At 35.9% G+C, this 17,242-nt stretch overlaps 1 protein-coding gene across 8 annotated transcripts in view; it reads right to left on the bottom strand.

Annotated features, from left to right (window-relative positions):
- Nbea (neurobeachin) overlaps positions 1-17,242 on the bottom strand; it is a 554,101-nt gene that overhangs the window by 362,646 nt on the left and 174,213 nt on the right. For 5 of the 8 annotated variants that reach the window (XM_029537487.1, XM_021195277.2, XM_029537484.1 and 2 more), the window contains exons 25-30: positions 12,164-12,172; positions 10,301-10,481; positions 9,008-9,138; positions 5,913-6,020; positions 3,599-3,767; positions 1,780-1,875 (exon numbers count right to left, since the gene is read on the bottom strand). In XM_029537487.1, the coding sequence (XP_029393347.1) occupies positions 1,780-1,875; positions 3,599-3,767; positions 5,913-6,020; positions 9,008-9,138; positions 10,301-10,481; positions 12,164-12,172 (694 nt within the window). The remainder of the gene's footprint in view (positions 1-1,779; positions 1,876-3,598; positions 3,768-5,912; positions 6,021-9,007; positions 9,139-10,300; positions 10,482-12,163; positions 12,173-17,242) is intronic. The other 3 variants (XM_029537485.1, XM_029537490.1, XM_029537491.1) reach the window with 1 other exon arrangement.

The following is a 17,242-nucleotide window of genomic DNA, read 5'->3' on the forward strand; positions in this document are numbered from 1 at the left end:
TGTTACTAATTTACACAAAGAAATTTTCATTTACCACTGTTCAAAAGTCGGTTACTTCTCCCTTAAACTCCAAAATATGAAAGTTCTTCAGGTGTAAAAAAATACTTTGCTACCATTAGCTGCTCTAAGGTTGTCCTTAGACATCATAAGTTATGGAATATATCAAACTACTGTTTTTTTTATTAGATATTTTCTTTATTTACATTTCAAATGTTATCCCCTTTCCGGGTTTCCCCTCTAAAACAGCCCAATCCCATCTCTCCTCCCCCTGCTCACCAACCCACCCACTCCTGTTTCCTTGTCCTGACATTCCCCTGCACTGGGGCATTGAGCCTTCTCAGGACCAAGGGCCTCTCCTCCCACTGATGTCCAACAAGCCCATCCTCTGCTATATATGCATCTGGAGCCACGAGCCCTTCCATGTGTACTCTTTGGTTGGTGGTTTAGTCCCTGGAAGCTCTGGAGGTACTGGTTCGTTCCTATTGTCGTTCCTCCTATGGGGCTGCAAGCTCCTTCAGCTCATTTGGTGCTTTCTCAAGCTCCTCCATTGGGGACCCTGTGCTCAGTCCCATGGTTGGCTGAGAGCATCCACCTCTGTATAGGTCAGGCATTGTCAGAGAATCTCAGGAGACAGCATCTATCAGGCTCCTGTCAGCAAGGCATCCACAATAGTGTCTGGGTTTGGTGACGGTATGTGGGATGGATCCCCAGGTCAGTCTTTGTTCCATACTTGGTCTTTGTATCTCCTTCCATGGGTATTTTGTTCCCCCTTCTGAGAAGGAACGAAGTATCCAAACGTTGGTCTTCTATCTTCTTGAGCTTCATGTGGTCTGTGAATTGTATCTTGGGTATTCTGAGCTTCTGGGCTAATATTCACTTATGATTGAGTGCATATCATGTGTGATCTTTGTGATTGGGTTAGCTCACTCAGGATGATAGTTCCATCCATTTGTCTAAGAATTTCAGGAAGTCATTGTTTTTAATAGCTGAGTAGTATTCCATTGTGTAAATTTATACATTCCTCTGTTGAGGGACATCTGGGTTGTTTCCAGGTCCTGGCTATTATAAATAAGGCTGCTATGAACATAGTGGAGCATGTGTCCTTGTTGGAGCATCTTCTGGGTATATGCCCAGGAGTGGTATACCTGGGTTCTCAGATAATCCTATGTCCAATTTTCTGAGGAACCGCCAAGCTGATTTTCAGAGTGGTTGTACCAGCTTGCAATCTCACCAGCAGTCCATGGTGGTTGTTGTAATGACTTTACTTGTACCATTTTTTGTTGTTGTTGCTTACAAATCTATTTCTTCTCAATGATTGTTTTTCTCCTTATGCTCATGCTTTATAAGCATATTTAGAAAAGTATTACTGGATGCTTAACATTTAATTTTGTATTTTTTTCATGAAAGACTTATTTTGAATTCCTTTTAATAGTATTTTGACTATCTTATGACTAGATATCAAATAATCAGTAGGTCAGTTTTTCCAGAGTTATGTTCGATCTTTTTCCCTAGTTAACCTATAGTATGCTGCATTTTAGACTAATTTAATTGCACTACTGTAGCATGACTGTTAAGAGCTAGTGTACGCCAGCATAGTAAATAGTAGGTCCCCATAATCTGAAGATGTTAACCCAAGAAATGGAATGGAATGCAAAAACAAAAGCTGTACCTGGTTCTCAGAAGCCACATTGTAGAAATACAACACACCATCTTTATTAGTGATTATTTATATTAAAATGAGTATTGAGACATGGGGCATTTTGATAATATCAGCATTACCTTTGTAAAATGAGTGGGCAAAACTCTGCTCAGGCATCAGCTTGGCAAGGAGTCCATGGTTCAAACTTGGATGAGGGATAGATGGGATGACCACAACTGTGGAGAGAATCATGGAGATAAAGTTTAGAAGGAAAGTGAGAGTCTGAATATAGTCCATTTGAAAGACTCATGACATTTCTATGCTACTGCATCAGGCAAACAATACTAAAGAACACATATCTAGGGAGGAAAGAGGTTTCAAAAGTAGAGTATTTGTAGCAACATACTTGAAAACATACAAGCAAACTAGAAAACTAGATCTATAATAGTGCTCATCTCATACATATATGATACACACATGCTTTAAAAGGACAACAACATGAATGTCAACCTAATGTTTAAATATCAAGATAAAATTAAAATAATAGCATTATAATGAAATAGTATGAGAAAATTCTAGGGCTAAGATATGATCTTTTATTTTGCAATAGCAGTAAAAAGGAAATGAGGTGTGCTACATGTAACAAGATACAGTGGTTGGAGCACAAATCTCTACTGACTTTTAAACCATCCATTTGTGTTTACTTAGTAAAGAATTTCACCTATAAATTAATCTAATAGAACAAGAAATAGCCATTGAGTTATCAAAGTTACAGTGCCTACAACAGTAAAATCATCTTGATACAAACACTTGGTAGGAAATGCAAACAATTAGTTGCCCCAAAACATTTTTCAAGCACAGTAGGAAAGACCAATTGTCAGAATATAGTCCAAATATGGATTTGTGTGAGAATTTTGAATGCCTATAAGAACACTCCAAGAAAACAAGAGTCCTGTGATGTCATTTCTTCAAAACACAAAATTGTTCTTGGAATGTGTTTTTGTTCTACTCCTAGTTATAGTGGATAGGAGAAAGTTTACTTCTGATCACTCATTATTGCTTGCTGCTGTTGTTCAGTTAAATATTTAAGCTGTTCTTTAAATGTCTCTATGAAAAAGCATGATTTTGATATGCGTAGCTTGTCCTTGTGATTGTACACAACTTGAACTCATGAGAACTTTACTCATGTGACCTTTCCTTAACCCTCGGAAGATAAATACGTTGTCTGAAGCTATGGCTAAAGTAGCTATTGCAGGAGACTTTAGTCCATCTCATTATCCGGCTCCATTCTCACGGGCCTCACTGTCTTGGGATCAGTGACAGTCAATCGTGCAAAGTCTCCTGCAACATTAGTGTATTGCAAATGAGGTCAATGAAACCAAGGTGGGGCACTATGATCTATTAGCTTACTTCTCCATAATTCTTTCAGTGAAAACTACTTTGTATAGACCTTTTACAACTTGTACAAAATTTAAAATGTTTGTTTGCACGTTGTATAGTTTTATATTTAGATATTAAATGCTTAATAGCAAGAAGGCAAGGAGGGGAAGAAGGAAATGTTTAACTTAGGCAGTAAAGATTGGTTATTTTACCTTATTTTCATTTTCAATGGACGAGGACGTCCTATTTTTCATGCTCACAAAAGTTTCATGAGAAATTTGCTGAAAGTCATAAGTTCCTTGCACATTAAGTAACAACATAGCCAAATGATTTGCATCTATAAATGGGAAACAGTAACCTCAAAGCTCCTCTGACACGTGAGAGTGATTACAAGTATCTACAGGCCGAACCCGCACATTTGTGTGGAACTGCAGTGTACTGGGTCACTATCTTCAACAACTCTGGAAATGTCTGAAATGTCTATGAGTAAGTACAGTTCAGACATGACTGCAAAAGTGTTAGCAGGAAAAAAAATGACAATGGTGAAATGCCAAATAGTGGAAAGAAAATATTAAATACCTGTACTTGTTGGTGAATTTATTTCTTGTCTGATATTTCTACCTGGTTGGCTTCCAGTTCTTGCAGTCTCTCTCTGGGGTTCTAATATGTCCCGATACTTAGATACCATCAGAACAGAAATAAAGTAAACAACAGCCAGCGCTAAGAACTGTGCCTGCTTGCTATCATCCTGTGGAAAATGAAAAGGCAGTTTGAGACTCAGAATGTTTACAATATAAATTCACAAGGTATAAGAAACTATTCTTGTTTTTTTAGACATTAAACTTTGATATAAAAGTTGCTGGAAGGAGGGATAAGGAGATAGCCAGACCTTAAAAATACCTGCTGCTCTTACAGAGGACCAGAGTTCGGGTCCCCAATAATCTAAAACCCCATCCATCAGTGATGTGACATCCACTTCTAACTTCTTTGGATACCAAAACATACACCTTTACACCATAATCAAAATGAAATAAATCTTCGGATCCAGCCCAGATGGTTTAGGGAGTAAAGCCTCCTGCATTTGATCCTAGGCACCAACACACATGGTAGAACAAGACTCCATAACATGTCATCTGACCTTTACCCATGCGATGTGGCAATTGAGCATGTGTAAAGACATTCTACACACAAACACACACACACACACACACACACAAAGGTAATATGCATATGTATATTTCTTAAAACCTAATCTGAGGTCTGATATATTTCAGAAATTGAATAAAGTAAATGTGACTGCTGTTTTATAAAAATTTTGAAAATAAAGTACAGTTCTTACCATTAACTAATATACTAAAATTGCAAAACACTTCTAAGGCCCCAGCTTACTCAATGTGAGATATGCACTTGGGATCTACAAGCACACTGGCAGAAAGGTGAAGCTCTCACTCTACACATCTGCCTAGGGCCCATCACTCACGCACACTGTTACAACTCTCCAAGTACATCTGTTGGGATTTCAGACACTAGTATTATAAAGAGCTTTTTTTTCTAAAATATTAGTGAACAACTATAAAAAAGCTTGTTCAATTTATCCTTATGCAACAATGACTACATACAAGAGCCTGATTCATTCACTTCTGCAATGTTAAGCATTATCACTTTAAGTTTTTAGTTCATTTAATACTGAAAGTATCTACCTTTAATTTTCATTGTCATTTACTGTACCTTTAATCATACTGCTGATTTATATTACATAACAGACTTAAGCAATAAATATAAAATATGTAATATAAATCAACAATATGATTAAAGGTATAATTCATAAAAAGGTCAATTGCCTTAATAAGCAGTCAGAGATGAAAGAGTCCCACTAAACCCTCCTTAAGCAATCTGTTTCTTTGAATGTTATTAAGCCACCGCTCTAATTCAGATTCCTGCAGATCCCATCATTTCTGAAAGTAGGGGCCAGTGGGATGGTTCACTGGGTAAAGGTGTACACTGCCCAAGCCTGGATATCTGAGTCCAATCCCTGGAACCCTCATGAAGGTGGGAACAGGCTACAAGACGTTGTTCTCTGACCTCCCCATGTACTCTATGGTATGAGCCACATATGCATCACGAGTACACATATGCACAATAATAATTAATATTTGTTTAAATGAAAGAAATGTTTTCCCATACCCAAAGGTAGCTTCCATTAATACCTGATCAAGTAACTTTTTATGCCCAACAAGAAACACTGAGAATAAACAAATATTCATTATGTGGAAATGTAGTAAAGAATGTAAAAGGTGGGACCAGTTAACCTAAGACAAAGTCAACTTAGTGTTTCAAGGCTATATCCAATCTTGGAATATAAACTAAGTTTCAAAATGTTTTATCATTGTGTGAGCAACAGTGTATGCACATGTGTGTGTATGCTTACCTGAGAGTGCATAGGGAGGACAGAGGTTGACACTGAGTGTCTTTCTCTCACTCTGAACTGTTTAACTCAGACTGAGAAGTTTCCTCTACACCACCAGCTGTGGAATTACAGATGTGAAGCCTCATGCCTGACTTCCTTGTAGGTGCCAGGGATCTGAGCTCAGGTCTTTATGTTTATACAGCAGGCAGGCAGTTGGCCCATGGAGCCTTTCCCCAGCCCTGTACACATACATATCATTTTTCAAAAGCAAACTGTCAACAATCCTTTGGGAAAAAACTAAGGCCCAACGATTTGACCATCAATTATATCCTGGTATGCAATATATCCAGGTGACAGGACATTTGGTAATGATAGCAACAAACTTTACAGTTTAACACAAATGACAGTGACAGTTTTGTTGTTGCTGCTGCTGCTGTTTGACTTTTGTTTGCTTTTTTAAGGAAATCAAGCAGATTTGTAACTTACCACATCTCGAAAGACAACAGCACGAAGGCGATTGATATCAACATCCTGAAGAAGTCTATCGGGATCCTTGATGGGAGAAAGGTTACCTGGGACATTTTCTAAAGGAGTCTTGAAAAGAAAAGAGAATTACTGAGCAACAGTCTATTCTAGACAATTCTTTAGGAGCATCACAGGCTGAGCTTCCCAAACCATTCCCTGCCTCCTCACAGAAGTAGAAATTACTGACATCTAAGCTAGCACAAGCTTATTTCCTGTCCTGCTTTGCCTGTGATGCTTTCTCCTCTATGTTGATTTGCTGTCAACAGAGATGCCTCTGTGGTCTCATAAACGCAGGTAAGGCTATACCAGAATAAAATGATCTCGCCTTTCAGAAGAACTGAGGGCAAATATCTCTTATCTGGATAATATTTGTTTCTAACATATCCACTTAATAAATGTATTTAATTCTCTTAATTTATCCATCATATATATTGAGATGAAAATATTACTAGTTACCATTATTCAATTACATATGTAGTTACTTCATGATCCATTTTTAAAAGGTAAGCTCTAAAATTACCTTAGTCATAGCTCACTATAGTTGTCAGACATTAAAGAATATACCATTGAAATGATTTTCTATAGTTGGAAAAACAAAAATCTTAGGATTTTAGATAATATATTTATAACATATGTTATCAAGTGCACCAAGTGACTTTGGCTCACTCTAGCACTTTTTTGGTTACTGAATATGCTAGCAGTGCTTTGGATTAATTCTGACAATGTATATACATGAAACGTAAATACAAGTTTTGTACATAACAGGTGTGTGCTTGTTGTCTGATTCCTACTTCCTTACAGACAGCACTGTGGTGTTTCACTGCTAAAGGAAGTTGTGAACATCCTGTGGATCATGGTATAGGAAAAAGGTCAGTACTTGATGGCTGATACTTATATGTTCACTTCACCCCAGGTACCACGATGTACTTTAATACATCATTTTTGCAAATGGTTTCTACTAAAATCATCTAGTTTACCCAGTCTATGTGAAACTGTAACTGCTCCAAAGTTCAACTAGATCATTTAAATAGCCTAATACTTTTAGCATAGGATAATTATGGAAAGTTGTGTATAATTTATAAAATAGGTAAATCTATAGTACATATGGAAAGACTTGAAATAATTTACTATAAGTACCAGTTTATATTTTACAAAGATATCCCTAATCCCATTTGAACATGTAAAGATTATACGAAGACATGTTTAAATTTCAGCTCCAGAATGAAAATGATGCTCCGTGAAGATACACCACTCATGGAAGTGTGTCCAGATTCATACCAGAAAGCTCTTAGGCTGGACCAAAAATCAACTATGGCTTACTGCCTAAAGTGCCACTTTTGAAATGCATGAACAAAATATCCACCACTTACTTTTATTCTCTATACTGAATGGGCTTTGCTATCAAGTGAATCTTTTCCAAATGCCTGAATGTTACCACTTATCCATTTCTCACTGCCAAACCTCTTACTAGAGACACACTCACTAACTCAGCAATACAAATTTCTGTCTCAGTGGGCATGCCATCTGTATTCTACAAGAAGAAGCACACTTGGTTTAGGGATTCTGAAAGACTTCCTGTCACCCACTGATGTTTCTATGATTAAAAAAAAAAAAAAAAAAAAAAAAAGCACAGGCATAGTCATGAGCTAATGTTGTCCCAAGCAGTGGCTTAGCTACACATCTCCTAAGTAATAAAAGAGAAGCAAAAGGCACCTCACTCCACTATGCTTTAATATATTACTTTTGCATTTTAATTAAACAACATCATTTAAGTTAAGAGTCTGATTCACTTTTAAATACTGGATATCTGAGATGTGGGAGACAAAGATATCTGTTTCAAGATCCCCTTTGCTAACTGGCAGAGAGAACATAACTCAGAAACATTTCTTTACAACTTAAGAACTCCAAGTGCTCTGAAGGTCCAGAGATGTACAGTTTGACATGAAAATCCTGTAGTGACTACCCCTTTAATATGTCTACGGAGTGACTATGAGCCTGACTGCTGACACACCAATACTTAACTTCCCAAGCAATGCACATCACTCTGGGGTCTTGTCAGCAGTAAACTAGTATGTGGGTCATATTATCTCAAGGCTGTTTCCCTAACAGCAGAGAACAAGCAAAGAGGCTGCAGCACTAGATAACCAACAGACTTGGTGCACGAACAGCTGGCTGAGCACAAACTACAGCAATGCAGAGTGAGGGAACTTAGAAAACTAAGTAAACGTCTGTGTTATGTCTTCGATTGTTGAATAAAAGTTACTGTGTCAATGCTGAACATTTAATTACGAGTGCAGTGAGGGACAGAGACGTGCTGGCTTTACCATCATAAGGACTGTCCATAGACTAGGGAGGGCGTGGTAATGGTGTTGAAAACTTTCATCTTAGGGAAGCAGTATCTAAGATGAACTACATGAATGTATGTAAGATAGATAAAATATAAGGAAAAGTACTTCAAGATAGGAAAATTATACAGAAGTTTAAGAAGTTAAAAATCTATTTTCAAGGTAAATGAGGTCTACTGCATGTGTGAAAGGTCACAACAAGAAAGTCTACACACAAGGCACAGCTGCAGAAGTTAAGGGCAGAGCAGTCATGTAAATCTTCAAAGTCATGAAGCTGCATGCAATACCGTGTCAGGTAAACACAAAAGGACAGCTCATTTGTAATGAAAATTGCCAGCATATGCCAAACTATTATATGACATTCATTCATTTGATGAGCAGCCAATAACTAGTTTTTTACCCAAAGTTCATCCACTTAAAAATGTGCTTTGTTTATAGGCTGGCTTCTGAAAATAGATGTAACTGTTTAAAGTAGAAACACCAGAAATACCTAGTTCTATGTGCCAGTATAATTTTTAAAAACCCTATCAGAAGAAATAACTAGTATCTTTTTCATTAACATACGAGTGACATCTTAAGAGGTGAGCTAGCCTTTCAGATACAACCACGAAGCAGAGAAGCCAGCACTAGAGCCTCTGTCATTCTACAGACCATGAAGCACTGCTCTCACTATAAAAAGGACTGCATATTTCAGAGAAAATGGGTGATTACCTTGGATGCTGCTGCGGCAGTCACACTTTGGGGAGCTTCCTGAGGTTTACTGCTTCCATGGGAAGACTTGTTTCCCCTGTCTCTCTGTCTCTGTCGGCATTCTAAACAGTTTCTCACAGCTACACAACAAACTAAGAAATCAGAAAGATATTAACATAAATTGTTGACATGGCCCTATAGGAAAATGTTTTAAGTCTGTTTTCCTGTGTGTTTCCTTCTCTGTCACAGGTTATTATTACAGTTTATTAGATAAATCTTATGTTATGAAATTCACCAATGAAGGTACAACATATATACAATATATATTAAATAAAATACTCATATACTCTGAGTCAGAAGAAACAGATCATCAGGGACTTTCAAACTCCCAAAATAAGTCTTCCTAACTCTATAATCCTCCAACAGTCACCATCACACAAATGTCCTGTACCAATAAAAATTTTAGTATGGCATAAAATGTCTATGGAGGAGATGGTTCAGTAGGTATAAGAATTTGCTGTACAGGCATAGGGACCTCAAGTCAAATCCCCTGTCCTATATTCATATCTGTAATAAGATAGGACAGCCTACCTCCACGTTTAGTGAGACTCCCAAATGATAAAGTAGAGAACGACAGAAAGGGTACTAGGTATTATCTTCTGACTGCCACACGTGCCTGCATTGGCAGGCACACACACACATACACAAACATACATATATACACATAAGCTATATCCTTTAAGAGGTTATAATAAGGCTGTGCCCTTGTGTCACCTATGTAGGTGACCCTACAGAGCACACCTTCCCCTTTCAGGCGCCCTTCATTCTTAGGGTTATAATAGCTATCTTCACAGCAGAGCAGTTTACACTCCTTGTCACTAGCATTTAGTCATTATTTTAGAAACATAAAGATTTAGGGCCAGTGTTTCTCTCACTTCCTCGGTAATACTGGCCATTAGACTCAGGTTTCTTCTACTCTAGCTAAGGGTTCTGATGTGTGCTATATCCTTATTGTTTGCCTGCCAAGGATATAAGCAAGGTTCACAAAGGGATCTGCATTAAAATCATTTCAATGATATGCATCAGCTTTATTGATTTTTAAATAATTCTAAGTGTTTGACTATATTTGAAGCAATAAATGATGATTCCATACAATCTCTGATGTGAAGATACAAGTTTTTAAACTGAGAAATCCTAACGATTACAAGATAGTTACTAAGCTTCAGAATCTCCAATCTGAATCATGTGTTCTGTACCCCAGAGCTGCACACGTTGTAGTGATTACGGTGAGCATCGCTGCCTCAGTGCACTTACCTAGCCGCAGGCACTGTCTCATTAGCCCTCCAGAAGACATGTTTTTTTCAGCTTCAATCTCACTAAAATTTAGAGAGCTTGCAAACACAAGGACATCAACCATTGCCATGAGTCGGCTGAGAAACGTCACTGCTGTCTCTGCTGACATGCCTTGTGTTACTTCAATGTTTTCCAATTCAGTCTTTAAAAAAGGAGAAAAAAATCTTGTTTAAAATTGGGAACTATGGTGCACAGCATATACTGCAGGAGAATAGTCATTTAGAAAACTTAGGTAAGAATATAAAGAATAAATTATTACTACCTATCACAAGACCTTGCAAAATATTGTTTCTCTACACACTATTCTTTTTTTTTTCAAGACAGGGTTTCTCTGTGTAGCCCTGGCTGTCCTGGAACTCAATCTGTAGACCAGGCTGGCCTCGAACTCAGAAATCCACCTGCCCCTGCTTCCCGAGTGCTGGGATTAAAGGCGTGTGCTACCATGCCCGGCTCTACACACTATTCTTAAATGAAATGCCTAGTTTAAAATTAGTATTAGTTTAAAATACTGTATCAGTTGAATTAGAAGGATCACTCCTTCAGATACTTAACTGATAAGCTATGAATCCCTAGCTGTAAGAGAAGAAGTAGCATTGTTAAGCTTAAAGTTAAATTTTCAGTAAAATATTCCTATTATAAAATGTCACTTTCTGCTTTTAGAGGGAATATTAAAATTAATTCTGTTTCTTAGAATGTGTAAGTTCATAAGTTATAAACAATGGCAACATGTCTTTATCTTTCATCCTGTAGATCACACTGTAATGACTTTGATAATTTTCTAAGTTGAATTAACTTTCTTAGTGCCAAAAAGAGCAAAGAAAAGAGATGCTGTGTAAATAAAAATACTGTTCAAAGTTTCTGAAAATGGACACACTATCCAAACTTTCTGAGCTTTAACCAAATGGTAAAGTCAAGTACACGGTGGGAGCAGGAAATTGATTCCTGTTCCTATTGACTTTCACACTGTACCTGGGAATGCAGGGTGCTTAAATATTTGGGCTTTGTTCCTGACACAGCATCACACTTGAACAGCTGTGACCATAGCTTAACAATTATAAGAAAAATATTGATTATATTTCTATTTTCAGTTGTTTTAAGATGAAACACTGGCCATTGCTCAGATCAATAAACACGCTTAGTAACTTCTTAATAAATTAGAATTTACTATATCTGCAGTCATGGTCTTAAATGCTTCATGATTTCAAATTCTTGAAATGATGAGAGCACTACCTTACTATATTAGTTATTGCTTTATTTTGTAGTTAAAATCTACTAATACAACCAGTGTAACATGCTGTAATTTTACAATAGTGAATTAGAAACAAATATTAAATACAGAATTATTGTATTGTCCACATAATTTGACAAAGTTACTGTACTAAAATATCAAAGATGAAAGAAAAAGTTATTAACATGAACAGTAACCTACAGAATTATTCTTATTGCATTCTATTAATATATTTTACAATGTTATGTAAGCATCCTATGATAAAGTTTACTTAATATAATTCTCACTAAATCTTAATATATATCCCATCCAGTTTCTGTAATTGGAAGTCAAGTCTGATTGCACATAGAACTCTATCGATTGTTTTCATTGTCTTATAATATTTATTGCTATGATTAATAATTTATTGCTATGATTACAACTAATTCATCAAAATATTGGATAAATTTTACTCTGAATGAATTTTTAAATACACAAAAATATACCTGATTAAAAGATGACATGAAAACTCAAAATATAACCAAGTAAAATTTTTTCTAAGTAAAAATAAAATTTAAAAATAAAAGCCTAAAAATTACTACAAAAGTAATACTAACCTTAGAACCCTGGACATGCATTAGACAAAACAGACAACAGACCAAAAAAGTACAAGAAAAAGGAAATTATTAAAATTAAATGAAAATACATGTAAAATTGAAACACAAAATAATATTTTAAATTATATTTGATTAGTTTACTAAAAACAAAGTTCTCAGAATAGTCATTTTATAAAGTACATGATTATGATTAAGATTAAATATGAAACATTTAAATTTATTTTGAGTAACTGCCCCCAAATATCCACATGTAAGTACAGCAAATATAGAAGAAAGAATGAAAACTCTACTTTGTGAAACAAGTATTTTTCCCTCGTAGGTAATTAATGAGACATTTTAAAGAGTTACTTACAGACTATCTAGACCTTTTCTATGAGGAAATAATGTTATAATTTATTTCCTCAAATATTCAGAACCCCTGTTATACAAACAAAAAATATTTGTCATCATCACAACTTAAAATTCACTTTTTGTGTCAGAAAATAACTCACTGATACAACTATATATGACCTATAATATAAGAACAAGTAACTGCATACTATCTAAGAGTTCGGAGCTTTAGGAATCATGTACATATAATAAAACATTATAGATATTTTACAATAATTATAAAATTCCAATTATCTGAGTTTTATAACATAAATATTAATATAAATTTCAAAATATGCTATTTCATGGATCTTCACTGGGATGACATATACAAAAATCTTGGGACAACCAATAAGATCACTGTTAGGAAAACATAACATAAAAAAACCACAGATCTCCTATTTTTCAATTCTACATCCTGCTAATAATCAGTTAACACCACCCTCATGTTTAGCACAGAAGAAAACGGTGCTTTCCTTCTTTATGATGATGCAATTATTTGAAAACCCAGATATATCAGTTTCTATTTTTTTCCTGGGACAGAAAAAATTAAACCACATCTGACACAGAATTCTGGATGGTTGACCAAAAGAGACAACTTAAAATCTTAAGTGAGTTCAATAAACCCCGAAGGAATGAATGATTCAGTGTTCTCTGCTTCTTCTCCATGTTTCCTTCCAAATCTCTGCCTTCATTCATAACAAGAGTGTGGTAGAAAATAAATGAAATAACTCAACTGACTAGTTCTGGAAAACTTAACTCTAAAACTCAACAAAATAATACCCCTTTCACAAAGCAAACACTGATCAAACGTCATAGTAAGTGATCTAAACTCATTCATTCATTCATTCATTCATTCATATTCCTTGAGTATCTCCATGTATAGCCATTCATTCATAGATTGATAGAGTATCACTGTGTAGCCTTGTGATCTGGAACTCATTCTGTAGATCAAAGTTGCCTCAAACTCCCACAGGATTCTAATGACATTCCCAGGCCAAGTGTTTTAATTTTATCCTTACCATTGAAGTTAAAACTATTATTTTATTTATATTTAAAACAAATTTGTGATTCATTTACCATAACATATACTTTTAAATAAATAATACAGGTATTCAAAATCAAAATACAATACAGCTCATTTAGATTGCTTACTATAATAAATGCAATGTACATCTCCAGTCTTCGTAAAGTCTATCTTACACCATTTTCTTAAAGGGAAGACTAGTCTAAAGAATTCAAAGCTTTCTTCCAAAACAGTGACACTGTAAGAGGAAATTCAGAAATGTTATTCCTCCAACACACAGACTTCTGTGTTCATTTATGGTTTCAAATGGCCAGTTCCCTAGAAATCGTAAACAAGTATCTGGCTATCAAAATTGATTATCTATAATAACTAAATTATCTAGAATGGTTTATACTTTAGAGTGTTACAAACAAAATGCTTTTAAGGAGGGAATTACCACACTTGATTTTCTTGTGTGCTTTCTGATGGATAAGTATCATTTATTCTCTTTTAGCCAACAAAACGAATGCAGAGGCCATGCCCAGACTAAAACACTGATAGATCTCACGTTGAGGTCCCCACCATTTCCACTGAATCCAAACGTCACAGTACATGCATCTGAGTCTCACTAGGAAATCAGTCTGAGCAGCACGTAATCAACAAAGTGCAGCACTTGTGGGGAGAAATGACAAGGCCTTGCTTCTGGGTTAAGCTTTACATTGTTATTTTTTAAAAACAGGAGACCACAAAACAAAAACAAAATGCACATTCTTCTTACGGTTTTTAAAGTTTAATATAGTTGTACATTAAAATGTCTATAAATAGTAAAAAGATGCCTCTCTCTTTCTTTCTGTTTTGTTTTGTTTTGTTTTGTTTTGTTTTGTTTTGTTTTTCGAGACAGGGTTTCTCTGTGTAGCCCTGGCTGTCCTGGAACTCAATCTGTAGACCAGGCTGGCCTTGAACTCAGAAATTTACCTGCCTCTGCCTCCCAAGTGCTGGGATTAAAGGTGTGCGCCACCACTGCCTGGCTAAGATGTCTCTAAGAAATAATTATATTTGTTAAAAAATTGTTATATTTAATAGTCAATGAATCAATTTCAAGTTATATCATAAAAAGAGTTAATTTACCTAATGAATGTTCTATGGTAATAAGACTTGTTTGTGTCAGTCTTACTATATTCACAACAAACACAATGTTAGCATCTTGTATTTTATTTTTTTCAACTTTTTTTTTAATTAGATATTTTCTTTATTTACATTTCGAATGCTATCCCGAAAGTTCCCTATACCCTCCCCCTGCCCTGTTCCTCTACCCACCCACTCCCACTTCTTGGCCTTGGTGTTCCCCTGTATGGGGCATATAAAGTTTGCAAGACCTAGGGGCCTCTCTTCCCAATGATGGCCGACTAGGCCATCTTCTGCTACATATGGAGCTAGAGACACAAGCTCTGGGGTACTGGTTAGTTCATATTGTTGTTCCACCTATAGGGTTGCAGACCCCATCAGCTCCTTGGGTACTTTCTCTAGCTACTCCATTGGGGGCCCTGTGTTCCATCCTATAGATGACTGTGAGTATCCACTTCTGTATTTGCCAGGCACTGGCATAGCCTTATGCGAGACAGCTATATCAGGGTCCCCTCAGCAAAATCTTGCTGGCATGTGCAATGGTGTCTGGGTTTGGTGGCTGATGATGGGATGGATCCCCTGGTGGGGTAGTCTCTGGATGGTCCATCCTTTCGACTTAGCTCCAAACTTTGTCTCTGTAACTCCTTCCATGGGTATTTTGTTTCCTATTCTAAGGAGGAACGAAGTATCCACATGTTGGTCTTCCTAAACAGAACAGCAATGGCTTGTGCTGTAAAATCAAGAATTGATAAATGGAACCTCATAAAATTACAAAGCTTCTCTAAGGCAAAAGACACTGTCAACAAGACAAAAAGGCCACCAACAGATTGGGAAAGGATTTTTACCAATCCTAAATTTGATAGGGGACTAATATCCAATATATACAAAGAGCTCAAGAAGCTGGACTCCAGAAATTCAAATAACCCCATTAAAAATGGGGTGCAGAGCTAAACAAAGAATTCCCAACTGAGGAATACCAAATGGCTGAGAAACACCTGAAAAAATGTTCAACATCCTTAGTCATCAGGGAAATGCAAATCAAAACAACCCTGAGATTCCATCTCACTCCAGTCAGAATGGCTAAGATAAAAAATTCAGGTGACAGCAGATGCTGGCAAGGATGTGGAAAAAGAGGAACACTCCTCCATTGCTAGTGGGATTTCAAGCTTGTACAACCACTCTGGAAATCAGTCTGGCAGTTCCTCAGAAAATTGGACATAGTACTACTGGAAGATCCAGCAATATCTCTCCTAGGCATATACCCAGAAGATCTTCCAACTGGTAATAAGGACACATGCTCCACTACGTTCATAGCAGCCTTATCTATAATAGCCAGAAGCTGGAAAGAACCCAGATGTCCCTCAATAGAGGAATGGATACAGAAACTGTGGTACATTTACACAATGGAGTACTACTCAGCAATTAAAAACAATGAATTTATGAAATTCTTGGGTAAATGGAAATATCGGGAGGATATCATCCGTAGTGAGGTAACCCAATCACAAAAGAAGTCACTGGATATGCACTCACTGATAAGTGGATATTAGCCCAGAAACTTAGAATACCCAAGATACAATTTTCAAAATCCAAGAAAACTACACAGCTGTTATGATAAGCCTCTTCCATTCTCACAAAAGTGCAGCTAAGCAGCTGAGACACACAGCAGACAGGTGCGAGGCCGAGCGTATTTACTACCTGGCTCCACACAGAAGGAGGTTGCTAACTGCTACCATCTAAGTTTTCATTACTCCCAGGTATGTATGTATGCATGTATGTATGTATGTATGTATGTATGTATGTATGTATATATGTATGTATGAATAGATGATAGATGTATATTTGTATTTATTTTAAATAAGACAGAACTTTATTATCTAAAGTGAAGGTCAGAAAATTTTAGGCTGAATATGGTCTTGAAAAAAAGCCTATCAGACCAAGAACACAAAATATAAAAAGTTAAGTAAACTAATATACATTTGTTGGAAAATGCCTTTTTTCAGAGAATTGATATCAATCATTACTCTTCATTTTGGTTCTTCTGTTAAATAACAAAACAAAACAAAACAACAACAACAAAAAACACCTCTCACATTTAATGAACAGATATATCTCATGATATACATGGAATTTAAAATATGTAGCTACTGGCTTCACAAGCATTTCCAGACATGTAAACTGTGATCTTAAAATAACTGATAGGTTTTTTGAAGAGCTTAAGAATTTCCTAGATGTTTCATTTAACATGATGTTACAAGCACTCTACAACGTGATTTTAAATTATATTAAAGAAACATTAACTTTTTGGAGTAAATTAAAACTGTGATTCTAAGAATGTTGAAAATAATATCTGCATTATGATCTTAAGTTTTAATTTTTATAACTTAGTTTTTCTTTTTCACTGTCACAATGATACTATTGCGTCAAAATAAAGTTACATTCATAAATGCATTTAAAATATATGTTAAAAGTTCTTAGAGGCATATAATGATATCCCTTGATAATTATAAATTCAATTACAATAAATTGTTGGCTTGAGTTGACAGAACTTTCTAAAATAAAATAACCTAACGTTAACAACA

The sequence above is a fragment of the Mus pahari genome, chromosome 4 (genome assembly GCF_900095145.1).
Source record: "Mus pahari chromosome 4, PAHARI_EIJ_v1.1, whole genome shotgun sequence".
Lineage (NCBI taxonomy): Eukaryota > Metazoa > Chordata > Mammalia > Rodentia > Muridae > Mus > Mus pahari.